Source organism: Plectropomus leopardus, chromosome 2, assembly GCF_008729295.1.
Source record: "Plectropomus leopardus isolate mb chromosome 2, YSFRI_Pleo_2.0, whole genome shotgun sequence".
Classification (NCBI taxonomy): domain Eukaryota; kingdom Metazoa; phylum Chordata; class Actinopteri; order Perciformes; family Serranidae; genus Plectropomus; species Plectropomus leopardus.
The window spans coordinates 10,737,653-10,756,796 of record NC_056464.1 but is presented as its reverse complement, the minus strand read 5'-3'; the positions used below and the strand labels follow the sequence as shown (position 1 = coordinate 10,756,796).

The 19,144-nt window shown below is 39.2% G+C and overlaps 1 protein-coding gene across 4 annotated transcripts in view; it reads right to left on the bottom strand.

Annotated features, from left to right (window-relative positions):
* elmo2 (engulfment and cell motility 2) overlaps positions 1-19,144 on the bottom strand; it is a 30,133-nt gene that overhangs the window by 9,154 nt on the left and 1,835 nt on the right. Inside the window, exons 2-11 of one of the 4 annotated variants that reach the window (XM_042500751.1) lie at positions 13,945-14,014; positions 13,497-13,594; positions 11,482-11,522; positions 10,848-10,920; positions 10,712-10,762; positions 8,565-8,734; positions 8,375-8,474; positions 7,762-7,913; positions 5,417-5,495; positions 1,116-1,151 (exon numbers count right to left, since the gene is read on the bottom strand). In XM_042500751.1, coding sequence (XP_042356685.1) covers positions 1,116-1,151; positions 5,417-5,495; positions 7,762-7,913; positions 8,375-8,474; positions 8,565-8,734; positions 10,712-10,762; positions 10,848-10,920; positions 11,482-11,522; positions 13,497-13,574 — 780 coding nt within the window. In that variant the 5' untranslated portion in view covers positions 13,575-13,594; positions 13,945-14,014. The remainder of the gene's footprint in view (positions 1-1,115; positions 1,152-5,416; positions 5,496-7,761; positions 7,914-8,374; positions 8,475-8,564; positions 8,735-10,711; positions 10,763-10,847; positions 10,921-11,481; positions 11,523-13,496; positions 13,595-13,944; positions 14,015-19,144) is intronic. The other 3 variants (XM_042500759.1, XM_042500767.1, XM_042500778.1) reach the window with 3 other exon arrangements.

Genomic DNA, 19,144 nt, shown 5'->3' with positions numbered 1-19,144 from the left:
ACAATTCAGAGAAAAGTTGCGGTGGTGGAAAATGGCTTGTCTCAGCATCAACTCAAGCACGCTGGTGTCACCTGCCACTCAACTTGTCAAATCGCCATCAGCTGGTTTAAGAACATAAGGCATGTCATCTCTTTAAACAGCCAGGGCTTCAGGCCTGCTGGTCGAGTCTGTATGCAGACGGCATGTTCGTATGCTGTGGCTGACAACAGCCCTCAGTCCCTGTCAAGCCCAGGTCCGTCTCATTTACATTCCTGCGGCTGCTGATTCATATGTCCATCTTTGTCCTCAGGATGTGCTGTGTCAGACTGTGGGTGGCTGCTGCTGCTCGATGTATGTTCACATGTCACATACAGATAGCTCACTCGATGACTGAGATATCGCGTTCACAAGAATGAGACAGATGCAAAGTCACAATGACCTTTTACCATCAAAATTCAAATCAGTTCATCACTGAGTCCAAGCAGACTTTCGGGCCAAATCTGAAGAAATTCCCTCAAGGAATTCCTAAAATATTGCATTCTCGAGAATGAGACGGATGCAGCATCACAGTGACCTTTGATTACTAAGATCTAATCAGTTCATCCATGTAGACATTTTTGTCAAATTTGAGGGATTTCCTTAAAGGTGTTCTTGTGAGAATGTGTTCACAAGAATGGGATGGATGTTGAAAGTAATGACAACCTGAAAACATAATACCTGAATGAGAAGTTAAGAACGGAAATACAGAGAGCTGTTGCTATGGAGACGATACACTGTCTTCTCTAGTCGCATTGGTCTGGCACACTGCAAGTAGTTGCTGCAAATCTTTGGTCTGACCTGGGTTTTACACAGCACTAACTCTACTCAAGTCCACCTACAGTAAATGTCAATTTTAGAGCAACACTCTGAAGCTACATTTCCATCACTGGTTTGAAACATTTGCCCTTCACCTCCTCTTCTGTAAAACATGACAACAATCTGTCAACACAGTCTGTCTGTCTGCTGCAGCAGCGAGCTGCTGCTCTATCTTTATTTGCATGGATTATGCAGTGGCTTTCCATCACACAGAGAGAGAAAGAGAGTGAAGGCTGTGGGGTGGAGAGGATGCTATGAGATGCTGAGGGATGTGTACTCACAGTGAGGTGCTGCTCCAACGGGTTAGTATACTCCTCCTACAGGTTGAGGGGAGGGAGGAGGGACGTGGGCGTAACAGCGATGGAAACAAAGAGTGCACACACATGGACAATGAGATACAGGGATACATCACCTGGCACAGCATGCAACGAAATAAGAACAGAAAACAACTTAATGTCAAATAAAAACGTTGAGCAGTCACGACATATAACTGCTTGAAAAGCCTCACATGTCCACCCCGTGTTTATTAGTTTATCTGACTGCTTTGGAGGGGATTTCACAAAACTAAGAGCTCTGAAATTCTATCAACCCACAGATGAAGAGATGATCTTTAGACCACCATTCATGCATTAAACACAGTGGTGTTCTGGTAGCGCCCTTAGTGGAGATGTTTATTATGTAACCGTGATCTGTTGAGGATTTTCTTCCCTGTTAAAAAAACAAAAAAAAAAAAAAAAACATCTGAACCAGAGAGACAACTCATCAGAGATGGTATGATATATTGGACTTTGATTTTAAGGTTATTTTCAAAAAGTTTCTTTCTTTAGGAAACTATTAAAACTGTATAAGCGTGAACAAAAATGCATAATTCTAAATTTTTGAGAGTACACTAACAGTTCTTTACTGTTAGTGATCAGCTCAACAATGCCTCAGCCACATACAGAATGTACTCTATGTCCCTCTGCTGTATTTATCTCCAAAGAACTGACTCAGTTCGCCCTCCAGTGGTTAAAATCAGCAGCTAGAGATGAATGCACGTTCAAGGACACCTGTCTGAACATACTGTACGTTATATGGCCAAAGATAAAGGAATAGTTACAACCCAGAACAAAATTAGGGCAAATACTCCCCCTCCTCTTCTCATAATGTCATCTAACTCTCCACCTTTACACCAACTCTCCCGCATTTTTCATCAGCACTTTCAAAACTGAGTGAGGATATTTTGAGGACTCTGGGAATATTTTACTATGTTAATAATTTCACAAGTAAAAATCAGACATCTCAACATCACTGTCGATATTTTGTGACATTTGGAGTGATCGAAATGATTATCACAAGAACATTTGTTCAAAGAGTTCAGACTAATACCTCCGTAGAATGGCCATTGTCCAGACCTATGTTAGCAACGGTTACTAGGCACGGGAGGCCTGTCGAGCTTTCGAGACAAGGGGAAACGGTGAGCATTTTTCTTCTTCTTTTTTTTTTTTTGCTTTTCTGAATTCAAAAACTCAAGAGGAGAAATGTCAGATATGGATTAACCCTTTGAGTCCTTGGAGTGACATCCCTTTTCTCGTGCTACATCCTGACACTTCTCAAGTATTTAAACATTTGAACCCTGATTTCTTTTGGAAACATGGGGGAAAGGCAAAGAGCAACTTACCATAAATGTCCCGCAAATAGCAAGAAAATATTGGAAATTATTATTTTTTTAAACTAAGGGTACATTTTTTCAGAGCTATAATTATAATTATCATAATTATATGTTAACGTTTTTACAGAATTATTAGCATTTTAAAGCAGTTTTTCATGTCATTTCCTTGTTTATTTTAATTGTATTTTTAAAGTTTCACAATCAAGCCAATTTGGTCAATTTTTGAAGTGTTAAACTGTGTGGAAGACTCAATCACAGCTAAATACACTAAGGATCAACAAAAGCTACTTTGTTTGCTCCAAGGTAAGATGCTAACAAGCTTAGCAAACAAAGACGGTTACATATTATTTATAAGTTGTTGTTTAATTTCTATTTTAAGTTAGGTAGATGTTAATGATCTAAGGCTTTTTCTGCTTTAAACGAATGGAAAAGCAGGATAATTTAATTTTTCTAGCTATGGGCTAAAACACCTATTGGATAGGAGTCAAAACTAAACATTATCTTTATATAAAATAAAACATTGACTTCCTGCTGTTCAAGGACATTGTTGTTTGTTTATTTCTGTCCTTCAAGTCAATTGTTTATTGTCAGAGGACATAAAACCCTTGATTTATGGCCTCTTTATTCACAATACTCGAACGACAAATTATATTGTGAATGTAGCAAATTTTAGTCCTTTAGTACTTCTGTCTCTGATATTTTAGAACATCCGCATTGGAAATGTGCTATTACTTCTTTTAGCATATATCCTACTGATATCTCTGAAAAGGCCACGCTAACATGCAGGGTGTGAAAGCTTGACAGGCTTGACAACAGTAATCAAAGGCAGCGGGACTTAGAAATGGGTCATTTATTAAAAGAAGAAAAATCCATTATGACTACCATTAATGTGGCTTTTTTCTTCATAAATGTATTTGTAGGCACTTGTATTCTCTGTATTTCCTTTGAACACCCCCCGTCTTTTTCCTGCATATCTCCAGCTCTCACGTCATGAAGTATAGAGTGCCCCAGGGATGATATTTTTCTGTAGGCCAACCCGGAAACTAACATCACCCTGGTTCCCTTGTCAAAAAGCCAATGGGGCTCTGTGGTAACAAACATTTATGATACTTAAACACTTTGTTCAGCAAGGTAACCTTCACAAATGAACACCGCTTTCAGGATCTTAAAAAGTTGTTGCTAAGCTACTAAAGCCATGTTTGGTGCGGATCGGCTTGATGACGTTCTGTAGTCTCATTTAGCCACTTGTTAGTAACCATCTTTATCAAGACACATAAAAGCTTCAAAGTTTACAAGTGGGGTTTTTACAGATGTATTTTATGTCACAAAACAAAACATGAAAGTCTCTTCAGCTTGAGTTAACCACAGACCATATTTAAGGCTTCTAACCTAAAACCCTTTCAAACAAACAACTGACCTCAAGACAAGGGAACCGAAGGTGCTGAAATGCTAACAGATTTAGGACTCATTCTTAGGGCTCGCCATTATTACTTATTTGAGTGTTGATTTTTTTTTTGAAGAAGAAGAATTTAGTTTGTGACAGATGAAAAAAAAAACATGTCAGCTGTAACTTTTTTTTCTTTGGGGTTGGAAATATATTCTGGAAAACACAAAATAACTAAAAAGATAAATCTTTTAAGTTAGTTGTAAATATGGTATTGAAATTATACAGTACTTTGTGACACATATTAGACTGCTCACAGTTGCAGTATTTTATTTGTTATACTTAAATAAGATTTTGTTGTGCTGTTGGATGTAATGGGTTTTTGTTGAATTTCGTTCTCTATTTTGTATTTTCCTCCAATTTAATTGCCTAAATACAGCATTACTTTCTAGGTCTAGTGTAGGATTTACAGTGTTGTTTATCCATGGTAAAAAAAAGTAAAAATACTTAAACAACACATACAAATCAAATTTCAACATGTAGAACTGTATGTATGAATTAAAAGAAGACACACACATAGGACAAGTGAGCATGTATGACACAGGATGAAACGCTGCAGTATGCCTATGCACTGTGTGCGCTGAGACAGAAGTTATCCCTGCAGGGTGAGCGGAGCATGGACAAATGAGACTTTAGGACAGTGATGAGTAACACATTGGACAGACATCCACGGAAGCACTCGCTCCTTTAGTCTTTGTACATTTGGCTGTGCTACAAAGATAATTCAGAAACAGGATGCATCTGTTTGGGACATTTCTGTCTGACTCTGTTAAATCAAACGGAACTTAATGTCATATTTTGGTATATTTGGATGTTATATGAACAATATTTCATGCCACATTTGTTAAATCCTGCCTACACTGCTAACACTGCCAGATTCCACTTAATCATCTCTGTGGATTTTTTCACCCTCTACTCTCCATTATAAGCACATTGGCTGGCATCAGGTCCAATGTTTGAGTTTAATAGAAATAAACAGTTTTCCCTGAATATAGCCGACAAATGAATCCATAATTACTGCACTCTGCTCGGATCCTGTCCCAGCTCTTTGTCTGTTTGGCACAAACAGTCATCCCTCAGTTGGCCCACCTCACTGAGCTATTCTGAAATAACTGTAGCATAACAAATGTGCAAACTTCAAAGGAATGTGAGTACTATTTTGAGTGAGTGTGTCATTACAGCGGTGACTGTCAGACAGAATCCTGACAGCTGGCAGACAAACGTCTAATTCGTGAGATTAGCTTTAGTAACTCGCACACTGCTGCAAACATCAGCAGCCAGGGTGAGGCAATATCTGCAGCTCTCTGACACCAAAAACATGATGCGACTATTATGAATCAATGTCAGTCTATTATGCATGAGTGGCTTTTTTTAGAGCGCAACGTGAGGATGGAACATTATTAGTATTCCAGCTATGTCTATCTTTTATGCATATTCACTCCTTTTCTCTGACACAGTGCTCTGTGCTGTGAGTGCTTGGCACTGACCTGCCGTCTGTCCTCTGGTGCCTTCAGGAAAAGAGCATTGATGAGGGCGATAGCGTAGGTTTGAATCTCCTGGTTTGACCTGAAGGAATATCAACCAACGTAACAACCAGTTAGAAGCTTCGTGCTCCGCAAATCTCCACGCAGAATTAAAACTACAGACTAACAGCTATGCTACATAACAATTAATCACATTGTTTAATCTCTATCACTACTAATACTTAGGATGGGTGCAGGATTTGTAGAAGCCCCTTTTTCAACAGTTTTGAATGATGAAAGTGTTTATTTTGTTATACAAAAAGTAAGAAGTATGTTGGGAATTTTAAAAGTCACTGGCAATATCTTTATGACCCAAAAAAAGACCAAAACCAACAATGAATGGATCCTACTAATAAGTATTACCTAATATAGCTTGTGCCTTTGTGCCACAGAGCTACATTGTTGTCGAGAAGCTATTACAAAACAAATCTTACAGCTACACTGTTACACTGAGTGACGTGTTCTGTAATAACAATTAACATGGGTATATTATGTTATTTTTGGCAATCCCACACACGGTTCTGATGCTAGAAATACTCACTCCAAGTACCAAATGTGTCGATCAGTAGCTGAAAGTAGTCCGTAACATGCACTTTTTGCTTCTGATTAAGTAACACTTGTTAAAATCTTACAGTTCCCTGCTGTTTTAGGAACTTCCATACATGGAGTGTGCATGTGAGCTGTTTCTTAATACTGGAGCGCTTTTACATATAAATAAATGACTGGTGCATTCAAGCACTTGCCAAATGAGTTCACACGAGGCTGATTAGTCAAAATGCCACCAAGGACAGCTCTCTGTATCACACAGTAGTTGTGGTGTTTGTAGCCACTTTCCCCACAGTAGCACTCCGAAAGTGATGTGTTTCATGTCAACCAGCAGATGGAAAAGGCAGCAGAGATTAGTTTATTTCACATTTACTGAGTTTTGTTTTTTGTTGTATTTATCTGTATGACACTCCTTCTGGTTTTATTTCTTCAATGTGTCCTTCTGATACTATGTATTTGAGTTTGACATTAATATTTTATAAAAAATTAAATGAAAGGAAGTTGGGAGAGATCACAACAATGGAGCCAAGCCCTAGGGAACAGTTGCAGGATTGAAGCCAGTTTGACATAGTTGAATTACATTTTTCGGTACCTGGTACTATGGAGCCCAAAAAACGTATCCCCAAAGACTTACAGTGCCAAAGAGACATCTGCAAATCATTTTATACATTTTTTTAGTGTCAAAACTCTTTCCACAATCATAGTTTGATTCATTCAGTCCAATAACATTTGGAAAGTCTAGAAGAACCAAACAATTTAATCATTTTATCCCCATTCAACTTAGCGGCGGGCTAAACTAGAAGTTAGTCTCTTGTGCACTTGCTGTATAAGCTACACAATGTGAAAGATTCGGGTAATATTACACCAGGAAGGTCGAAATATTTTACCGTGCCACTGAGCAACTTTAGTAAGCATGAACGGGGAACTGGGACCCACCTCAAATGCTTTATCCTATTGTCTTTGTACATCCATGGAAGGGGCAACGGCTCCTGCAGCGTAAAGCTAGCTAGATTAAAGACTTTTTAAGAATTTTTTAATGTCACTCAGAGTGACATTTAAGACCAGTTTTACAATAACCAAAAGTGACTTTTTTAAAAAAAGAACAGAAATTTATTATTTAGGGTTAGGGACTATTTTGTCCCAATTTCTTACTTTTTCCGTCTCATAGCGAAGCCGTCGGTAGGACAAAACTTGGAAAAACCTGGCGTTTGATGGTAAGTTTTCTTGGCAATTTTTTGTATTTCTACTCTATATTACAATTTTTCATTTCAACATCAGAAAAAAACAATTCATAAAATCCTTCTCTCCAAGTCTTAGCATTTTCAAGATGTTTGAAAGATTGATTTAAGACATTTTAAACCCACTTAAGGCCTTATTTTTAGATTAATTACTTCAATGCCTTTTAAGTCTTTTTAAGGATCCGTGGGAATCCTGAGACAGGAGTATGGGAAAAGCTATCGCGGAAAATCCGCAAATGCGTCCAAGAAAATTTTCTGTAGTGGATGAGAGAGAGCTACTGCATTGTTGTTGGTTTTGCTTTTTTTTCCATGGGATTTGTTGACAATAACAAAACCACACCAGCCTCTGTGTTTGATTGGGGTCATCTAAACATCCTGAACTCACCCTTAAAATAAAGCCACAAGCCAAATGTTGCAGCAAATTTCTAATATTTCATTTCCTAAGTTACCCCAAACTGCTACATTCACTCATCTGCCCCCCCATTTCAGAGTGCGGGACGCCCCTGTGCGTGTGTGTGTGCTCACACTTGCAGGTGCCCGATGAGCTGTCCCACGGTGATCTCCTGAGCCACCCGATGGTAAAGGCTGTGGCTGTTGAGGACCATGCTCTCGAGGATGGCCAGAGAGCGCTGCAGGATGGACACGTCCACCATCGGCTGGTTCACATAGCCCGCAATCTGAGTGAGCACAGATGAGACCAAGAAATATGAAGACTCTTTTACATCATCGACGATGTGCTTCTGAGTCAATTCCACAAGAGCTTGTGATCCTTCTGAGATTAAAATCATGAAAAGCAAAGTTCCCACTACTTATGAAAATGTCTGTACAAGAAAACGAAATCAGTAGTACAGAAAGTTTTCCCTGGTGACTGAGACCACAAAGTTTTCAGAGGAAAACTAGTCACATACTGTACACACTGAAGGAGATGAAGTAATGTGAGGAGTTGCTAGGCAACGGCACCCACTCATTGCCGGCATGTAGGAAGAGAGGTTGATGAAGTAATTAAATAAAAGCGTATGAATAAAAAAGGAATTAAAAACAGGCAGACCTTGAAATATTAGAACAGTGTGCATTTGTCCAGTAAGCTCTCTGTGAAACTAATGTGTCAGATGAATTGCTCCTTTGTTGGAGGAGGTACCTGTTTGATGAAGGAGAGGGAGATAAGGTCCCAGGACACAATGCCGTGATCCATTAGCTCCAGGAAAGCAGTGAGAGTGAAGGCCAGCATTTCACCGAAGCTGAGGGCAGCAGAGAACAGTCAGAGGCCCTTTAGCATCGTAAAGAGGTAAAAACATCATTGATGTCAGAGAAACTATATTTGTGCTCACTGTGTGCCACTCTCAACAAGACGTGCCAGCGTCCCAATGCCCTCCATATTGATGAACTCTGCGGCAAAGGTTGGGTCTGCAGAGAGCTTAGCGAGCTCTTTTAGAGCCTCCAGACGAGCGTCGATACCGTGGGACTGGATCCTCTCCAGGAGCTGACGAGCAGCACGAGCCTGACAGGCACAAAAAACATAACTTTTATGATAAGTTGGTTCAACAACCAGTCAGTGAATAATGATTCGAAAGGCTGTGCCTCAGGTCAAGACCTGTGCAAAAATACTCTGGAATGGTTTGTTGTTGTATCTGTAGGTTTCATGTATTGACGCACTGTCTCCATATACATTCAGTGTTATATAAATATAAAGTCTGAGGGAAATGTTACACACAGCTTTCTATGTTGTCACCCAACACTGGGTGCCAGAAGTTAAAGGTGCAATGCATAAGATATAACCAGAAATTTGAAAAAGCAAGAAAAGGAGCACTTCGAACGAGCTCGATAAACGAGCATGAAAAGTAGCAGGTTTGACATTACGTGAAAGATGTCTACCTATTGTGTTGCAAGTAGATATCTAGTGAAATGACCATGCTAACCAGTTATCTGAGTCTGTCCTGTATTGTAATACCACTTGTAACTCGAGAGCTGATAGTGAGTAATGTACAGTCTGCCCTCGGTCTAACACGAGTGGATGAAGAAGTAGAGCTGCCCCAATGGATGTCAATGGGATCGAATGATTGGACAAATATACGGCTATTGGTGATTGGCTGGTTGTTTCTTGGGGGCAGTTTTTGCTAACTTATTTTCCTAATTTATTGGTCTGCCTCTGAAGATGAGTGAGAAATGCTGCTCAATGGCAGCGAGAGACAGCAGGGAAAACAGTCTGTAGAGGCAGCATATTTTCATATTTCACTCAATGAATTGAGTCTAGAATGTTAGAGTTTATCAATATTAAGAGCTTATTCATTTTAGAGTTTATTTTGACTAAATCAAAGTTGATGATTGTTGGACCAGTGGAAATAGTATGTAAGACAGTTTTGGTGAGTTTTATTTTGCTTCTCTCGATTTAACAAGGCAATTAAGTTCTGCTTGGTTGAAGACAGAAACTTAAATTCAAAGGTTGAATTTTTCTGTTTAATAGAGAAAGCAGGTGAAAGAATGCTACCTTTCAAAAAATGTGATCGTATTTATTTTTTTATAAAACTAAAAAAGTTACAAGCTTGTACTAAGTGGCTTGGAGCTGAAATGTTGCTCCCCGTTACTTTGGAGCACACGGTGGTCAGGCCCCTCTAACTTGCTTCAGTCTTTTTGCATTTCAAGGAAACTTTTAGCTGTGTCGAATTCATTTGATAAGACTATAATCTGTGAAAAGCAGTGCGAATCATACGATTTATGTGACGGCAGGTGAAGTGTCACAACAGCCTCAACTCAACAAGGTTAACAAAGCCTGTGTTATATAAATTGTCCTGCTCTATTATTGTTTTGTGTTTAAAGGACTAAAAAAGGCTAGCAAGAGAATTTGAAAATAAAACATCAAAGGCTCTGTTGATGGGAAAACAAATGCATAGCATGACAACATGCACGTCTATTTTGATAAGTCAAAGTTGACACAGGAAGTCCACCAAGAAAAAGACATGTCATAACAAATATCACAATTTTTCCCTGAACAGAACAGCCTCGGCGAGTTGGTTAGAGTTTTGTTATGTGTGTTTTTGGTCGGCGAAGGCGTGAGGTGCACCCACAGTGCCCTTGGGAGGAAGGGTGGGATTAGGAAGAATATATTATCATACATTATTATTGAGTGTGTTGGAGGCTGCTATCAACCATGGCAAATCACATCAACCCCCTTTCATCCTTTTAAAAGCATTTTCTCCCACCATCAAGTACTGACAGTCAGGTTATGGAGTACAGACAAGCGTGAGGAAATTTGTGGGACACAAAAAGTTTGCCTGCACAAAAGCAGAGTTTGATGTTCATGTGTTAAGACCTTTTCAAGGCAGCACAAAATAAGATTTAGAAAACTGGGCGAGGGGCAAAAATACACAGCAGTTACTCATTGTACAAATAGCTCGCTGTTTCTTATTTTAAGGACTTTTCAATTTCAAAACTTCCTAATAAGGACACGACTGAAAAGGAATAAACAAAGATGGCTCACAGGAGAAATGGCTAACCGAAGGATGGTCCCGTTCTTGATTTCACCGCGGCTCTATAAGATAAGAAAAGAACAAGTTTCTCCAACACTAATTTACATGCCATCATCACAAGATTAGGGAGATGAAAGTGAAGCTCACCTGCTCAGTGATATAAAGCTGAGGGCCATCAGCATAACGCAGAGCAAACTGCTCAGAGCCTGATAAAGACCAGCTGAGGACAAGGACAGAGAGAAGAGGGAAAATTCATTAGTTCAAGTGTTAGATACCAACTACAGACGCAGTGGGACATGAAGTAAACTTGTTGAATGTTTAATGCAGCATACTCCAGTATGCAGGAACAAAATGTTTTTGAAAGTCCGATTTCTCCCCGCAGCAGTTGTAAGTGGAAAAACTGAGAGATTGTGGAGGAGAATTATTCAGTGGGTGTTAACAGTAAAGTGCAAAGAATTCTGTGTTTCAAATACAAAAAGGAGGCAGTGGGTAGATACAGCCAAGAGGTGGATGGGTGAGATATTTGCAATATTCATCACTAAAAGTACTCGACAAAAGAGCAGGTAGAAAACACAAAGGCAGCGGTGAAGCACAAAATCACATATTAAGACACAAGAAGACGGGATGACTGAAAAAACATTGTTCAGAGCTTATATCGCGTGAGAACCACTGGATTACAACTGCACAACTGTGACAGGACTGGGCATGACGAGTTTAACAGCTGCCTTTCTCTGATATGGTTATGTCATAGAGTATTAAAATGTGCAGGAGTTATACTTACCCATCACATACTTCCCGTATTATTGAGGACAAAGGTCTTTTCTACAAACAGAAAAAAACATTGAAAACATATAAAATGACAAGTTTACAACAATGTTTACATCCACAGAGCATTTCAGTTTTTGCCCTTATTCCAAAAAACACAATATTCCTACAACAATGTTTATATGGCTGATGAAAATGAATATTCCAATATACTACTGTTTACATGCAGCCCTGCATGCTTCAGTGAGCGTACCCTAACATGACGTTAATTACATCAAAATAGGAAAAAGTGAAACTGCTGGAGCAGCTTGTGCCATTTTGCTTCTTTGCGTCAAAACAGGGTTTTTTTCAAAGTATGGTGATGGACTTGTTGCATGTGGTAAACACATACTCCTTTCATTCCTTCAACCAACTTCTTGAAAAGGTCTGCAGTGTGATATTTGTGTATATCCAAAAACTGTTGAAATTAAAGTCTTTCATAATGTTTAAAAGTAGGTGTGTTTCTTCTTCCGACAAGAAATGTGCGTTTTACTTTAAGGCATGCATCTCTACCACGGCCCTGCAAACTGTTGGAGAGTTGATATGTATACAACGTATCAAATGCTTCACTTTTCTTGCTTCACAATTCAGAATATTCAAATGCTGTTTATCATCCATATCAAAGTCAGAATATTGTTACATTCAGAATAATAGTGGATTATCAGTATGCATGTAAATGTAGCCAATGAAAGCTTGTGGAAGAGCAGATACTTTTATAAGCAAAATTATATCTCCCAAAACTAGGGATGGGGATCAAAACACGGTTTGATTTAGGACCTGGTTCCGCTTTTTTCAAACCCGAAAACTGATAATGATTGAGCTTATCGATACTGCTATCGAGTCCCGTGGGTCCTATAACGTACTATTACATCTCGAGTCGAGTAACGTCCTATAAATCCAATCACAAATCCAATCCCATCAGCAGGATAGATAGCTAGCTAAATAAACAAGGCTGCATGAGGTTTCATTGTATCAGAACTCAATCACAGAGCCATCATACGCCTCGCATGGACGATAGACAACGAGCCGGATCACCCCCTCAACCCACACTTCACACTGCCGCCATCTGGGCGCAGGTACAGGACTCTGAGATGGAGGCGGGCACGCTTCAGAAAAAGCTTTGTCCCTTCTGCCCTCTCCGCACTTCATAATCTCCCCCCCTAATGTTGATACTGCTCCTCCTGGGCCTGTGACTATGTTGTCTGCTGTCTTGTTTTATAGGGATGTCTTTCGTTGTCTGGGGGTGTTTTGTTTGTTGGTGGGTACGGGCGGTTGTATTCATGTAGTGTTGGTGGGTTCGCTGATGGTTGTATGTATGGACAGACCGTGAAAAAGAATTTCCCATGGGATAATAAAGAATATCTATCTATCTATTGTGATGTGTTCAATGTTGGCTCAGTAAAATAACTATTAGGCAAAGGTAAAGAAAACATCATCATGAGGTGTTCAAATGTAACATCAAGGAAAAGATAATTTAGTTTTTGGTGAGAAACTACAAGTACAGTTGTTTGGTGAGAAATTTGTTTTCCCAGCAATATAAAATGGATAGTAGAGATGGAATTACAACCTGTTTAACGTCGTATCACGAGCTCTGATCAGCTTATAACACATAATTAAAACTACTGATGACAAAAAAAATGTATATGTAAATATATAAATCAGAAAAGTGGCCTTGCCTTTCCACCAAATAACAGAAAAGTATCTATAGTGGTATTGAAAAAGACTCAGATCAAAAATGGTATCAAAATCAATAAAAAATAACAATCCCCATCCCTACATAAAAAACTATTATTCATGACAGGCCTTTTTATTTTGACAACCATTAAGGTACTTACCTGTATTTTGTAAAACTAAAACACATCTTAGCATCACTAGTACCTTTTATAATCACAACTAATTAAAGCACAGCGTCCCCATTTAATAATCAACCTACTTTCTAAAGCCGCTAACAGCAAGCAGGGGTAGAATTTTTAGAGGCAAATAAATACAGACCTGGTCCATCTCTATAAGCTGAGCATTAGCTCCAGGCCATTCAATAGCCACCTTCACGATGTCGGCTGGAGGCGGCATGGCTGTCTTTACGCAGCACCCTGCAGAGGAAAATTTTTAAAAATGGTGTCATCTTTTGTATAACTTCACCTGATAGGCAGTATTTGGGTTGATAACACCAGCTGTTTGAACAAATCTTCCCTCACTTAAACACTGAATTATGTTTAAATGTGACACAGATACCATTAAAATGCTTAATAGTGAATCATGTTTGACAGCTCACCTCTTCAGAACATAAGTATTGTTTCACTGTCATAACTCAGTGCTTTCCTATTTCTGCGCTCCCACAGCAAGTCAAAATGTTTAGACTCTAACCGGATAAAAACACTATTGGTTTCAGTCTGCTGTTTGATTAACTTGAGAGTGATATGAACAAAAGGTTGTACATCACCTAATGGAGAAGTGTTGAGGGGGTCAATCACTCTCACAGCTCTGCTGCAGAAACCACTGAGTCAGCTCCCCTGTGAACACACAAACCCACACAGCAGTCATGTCAGTGCAGAACCTTGTTTTCCTGCAAGCCCAAAAGCTCAGCTCGCTCCATCCCTGCATTTTCTCTCCTCTGAACTGAATCTGTCAGTGAGCAGATCAATAAGCATGACTATTTTACAAAACCACCCCCATACACACACACACACACACACACACACACACACACACACACACACACACACACACACACAGATCTTGCCTGGGGTGAGCCTTCTGCCTACGGGGCTCTGGGTTTGCTGTGCTTAGTTGCCCTTGACATGTTATTATTTCCAATAAATATGCTGAATATCATTTGTTACGCATTTCTTTACCAACTTTTTTTTTGACATTTTACTTTTAAGTGGCCAACTAAAACAATTTTCTTCCAATCGTTGTGGCATCATGGACAGTTTAAAAAAAAGATAGCACTAGTTTCTGTTGTGAAGAAATAAAAAAAAAACACAACTTAATAAGCAACACAACTCTGTTGTGGGGGTACATATAGAGTCTGACTTCTTTATCATCAGCCAGTTTTACCTCATCACAGATACATGTTCGCCGATAAGTGAAGAAATCACGATATTGAAATGCCATCGATTTGTTTTAGTTCCCTCAGAAATATCTTCCTCACAACAGACAAATTTACGGTATGATCAGTTAAAATACTGTTATCGGGTTGTTTAAAAGAACGGAGTGTAAGATTTAGGGGGATTTAGTGAAATCCAGTGCTAAGGAATACAGATTGCCAGCTCAAACTTTTCCTGATTAGAATTCCTTCAGTGTTGGTTTAGGAGGTTTTTACTGGCAGCAGAATTATCTGCAGAGGTATCTTCCTCTCCAAAACAAACAAACCAGGTGATTAAAACTGGTAAAAACACTGAAAAAAAGCAGAATCACGCTACAAATTAGTGGTAAGACAGGCCATTAGCCTAGCACCTGCTAATGTATGCTCACCTATTTTCATTAATAACTTTTAATGCAGACGTTCGGGAGATTTTTACCAGGTAGCCGAATTATCTTCCTCTCCAAAATAAATGGATCTGGTCATTTAAACCAGTAAAAATGCTGAATAAAGCAGCTTTACATTTAAAAAAAAAAAAAAAACAAAAACAATAAAGGTGCTTTTGCCCCAAACTATGGTGGCCAATCCAAAACATAAAAACAGACAACAATGCAAAAAAATGCAGAAAATCACGAAAAAAGCAAATGGCCCTATACTAAGTCAGTGTTTAGTTTGCCTACTGTAGACCCATGGCAGTGAACAGCAATCTCTATAGACGAGGACCTGCTTCCTGTCTACATATAAACAGCTCATTCTAAGGTGACCAAACCCAATCATTCTTATTTACAAGCGATCATAAACTAAAGAAAATACTTATTATATCATATTCCATCTCTGTCAATATATGCTCCACACACTGGACCTTTAAACTCTCATACTGTACAGGTATATAGCTATCAGCCTCAAAATCCCAGTATCAGTTCAGCTCTAGAAGAATGTGAAAAAAAATACCATCAGTATCCCTATTTGTTATTGTAGCATTTGTTAAAACAGGGTCCACAGATTTATTAGTGTCCCCTGACTCTCTTTCCATTGTGCATTTGAGGAACGAATAAATGAATTCACAAATAAATCATATGTACAGCAGCATGCCCCAAATGCTGTGCAGAAACAGCTACACTCAGAACAAAATGAAGTATAACTGTCTGGCCATCTGCTCTCAAATGACATTTTATTGCCAGCTCTCATGAAGATCACATATTTATACTAATCCAATTTTACAACTGTTTAATTTACATTGTTAAAAAAAGCACACTATTATTTATCAAGCTAATTTTACTAGCCACATTACCTCACCTTTAATACTTTATTTTGCTGGCACGCTGAGGCTGTTTAAGTAGTCTCATTATTTGCTCTACAATTCAAGAAGAAGAGAGACGTGGCAGCAAGTGGTCGTTGGCAAAAGAAAGAGATTTCTCTCTGCTCTGACATGAAGTGAGCATGAAAAGCCGTCTGATGGACTCTGCTGGTGATTGGAAGTCAGCGGTAAAAGCAGAAAAAGACACTGCTGTTCACCAAATGGCTCTGTGCATTCCGGGTGCTTTGTGGATATAAAACACTTTGTATGGCTTAAAGCTGCTCGTCTGAAAAGAAATCTTTACAACAACCCTGAAACAGCCTGAATCAACAACCGTCTTCCCAAGGTTTACAATACAGTTCCAGCACTGCAGCAAAGTCTTTGTTCGTCTGATTCTATAAATATGTTCACCTGTCAGCGTACGTCAACAAAGGCTCTGACGTCTGACACTGTCGTCCTCTGATCATCCGTAAAATAAAGGATCGTCTGCTCTTAAACATAAGTTTTTTCTTTTGAAACTCGGTTGTCGGTGCATCACTGCACGGCAGCTGCTGGTTCCGCATGAGGAAGACATCTCAAAGTTGAAATAAAAATTTTAGCTGTGGTACTATAAATAATAAGCATGCCCGGATCCTTTCATCTCAGTTACTTTGTACCACGGGATCATTGCATCGCATTCTGCCACTTAATTTGTCACAAATTAGAGAGATCAACAGACTGAGGTCGGGTGATGTATATGTGATAAACATCACAACAACAAAATAAGTTCTGCAAGAGACACGGAGTGAAAACTGCCAATTAAATTCAGATTCCAACCAGACATCTGATGGAGAGGCCGCACCGCCTCCGCATCGTCAAGCACACTGCCCGTCACATCACATAACGTGTGATCTCTCAACCCTTCATGAAAAGTTTCTTCTTGCCCTTAAAAAAAAAAAAACATAGGGAGAATGTTTTCCACAAGTTTGGCAGCTAATCTAAATGTTTCTGTACCGACATTTGGCTAAAGTTTTGCAGTGTGATGCAGAGATACAGATGTGCTGTTATCTATGCAGCATAGTTAATATACTATCATCAAACTACATCTTTATACTATGAGTAATGACTAATTCTACTCAGAGTGATAATGAATAATTGTTGCTGAAAAATTTTAAGGATGTTGTTTTACATCTTAATTATTCAAATTCATCTATCAAATTATTTTCCTTGTTTGAAAAGTTTGAATGGCTTTTTATTATCTTTATGATTGTATGGCCTTTTCTCTGTAAGTAAAGCTTGTTGTTTTGATTTTCCTTTTCCTTTTTTCACAATGGACCTGATGTCATTGTGAATGAGGGTCGCCCCTAAATGATCTGTTGAGTATAAATAAAAGTTGAATAGATGAATGAACAATCTCTCCATTCATTTTTCTGTAAAATAATCAAGAATGCAGCTGAAAATAAAAGTTAAGGTTTGATTCCCCAACATTACCATGCAGACAGAAGGTAATGAACATCAACCAGTCAACTTAATTTTGTTTTTCACATAACATTACTAATAACTTTAACAATGGCTGTGAATTTCTGATGACAGAAGTTATCTTGTTCCAGTTGATATGCCATAGTGGTAACCACAGATTGGCCAAATACTGACAGCTGCAGCTCCAACAAGACCATCATATGAGACCAACATTTTTTCGCATAGTCCGGATATGACTGGTTTGTGTGAAACATGATTTAAAACCACTCTTACCATTAAATGAAGCTCCCCCACCTGACTTAACGCCCATGTTGCTTAGACTAAACTAGGCTGGGGTGTCGTCTCAATCTATGAGTCTATCTTTAATTTAACCTCAACATTCTATAGTATGCAAACCACCAACAAGAATGCACCAATCCAATACTGTATGAGATACTCCGCCAATACTGACTCACATAGCTGGATCAGGTATTGTGACAATAACCCAGCACATCTGTTTAATTCAAGTCCATATTTACATTTGATTACACGTCTGTGCACGACTTCATGCTAGCAGCACACCAGTAGACTAAGGAGGCTAACAACTAACATGTCAGCTGTTTGGGTTTTTTTTCACACTTGCTACACGAACAAGTTCTACAGCCACGTGTCTCAGCATTTTACGGGTTTCTTCACTTGCCCAATCAGATATGCGCATGCCCAAAGTAATTTTTATTTGCCCCTTTAAAAAATATTTCATTTATTGAAAATAAATAATAAATAAATAAAAAACCCAGTTTGTACATGAACCCTCTCACGGCAGTGGTAACACCCGTGACTCGATTCCATCTTTTGGAATAGACGTCTCTGCTCTGTCCGTCTCTCCTGTCACATCCATGCTGTCACATCACTTCCTTCTCAAATCTAAAGCGACACTAGCCCGTCTTTGTAACGTTGCCGCTGATCTATTTACCAATCGCCACATTAGTCCGTCATCTTTAACCGTAGCCTACTTGAGTGAGTGATTGCCTGCGGTCCCGGCACACCAGTACCCCTGACTTTAAACACAGCTCTTTCTAGTCTCCTGGATTCAGTAGCTGCTCTTTCTGTAAAGGAAGTGAGTCAGAGGTCTACAGTCTGGTTTAATGATGCAACTTGTGCACTTAAGCATGCACTATTTCTCTTGCTTAATCAGTGACAATAAACACAATGCTAGATTTATTTTTGGCACTGTAGCCAAACATATTAAAAAGATTCTGTTCTTACAAAGTCTGAGACTATCCTGGCCCTCTTGGGACCTCTTTCTCTCTATCTTGGCTGTCAGTGCTCAATTCCAGATGCTCTGGATAACTCTCTTTTTCTCTCTTTCCCTCTTGTGTACATGTGGTCCTTGTCTTTCTCTCCTTCTCAATGGTGTGTTTGAGCTTTGCCTCTTGTGTGTTAAGTGTCTTTCCCCTCTCCACGCCCCCCGGGGGGGGGGGGGGGGGGGGGTCAAGTGCTTCAAGATCTATTTGGCTGGACCAAGCTCCTTAACATCTTCCCAGATCCATATTCTCCATGCAAGTTTGCAATATATATCTATTGTTTTGTCATCATTATTGTCCAAACTGCAATTTTACTTGTTGGTCTATTCTGTACAAACTGTCCCATCTTAGGAGAGGGATTCTTCCTGAACTGTCTTCCATTTTTTCCCCGTCAAAGGTTTTTTTGGGGGGAGTGTCTTCCTTATCAAATAGAGTGCCCGAGGGATTCCATTTTTCCATTGGCCAATCTGGAGGCTAACATCACCCTGGTTCCCTCATCAAAGTCTATGGGATTTTTCCA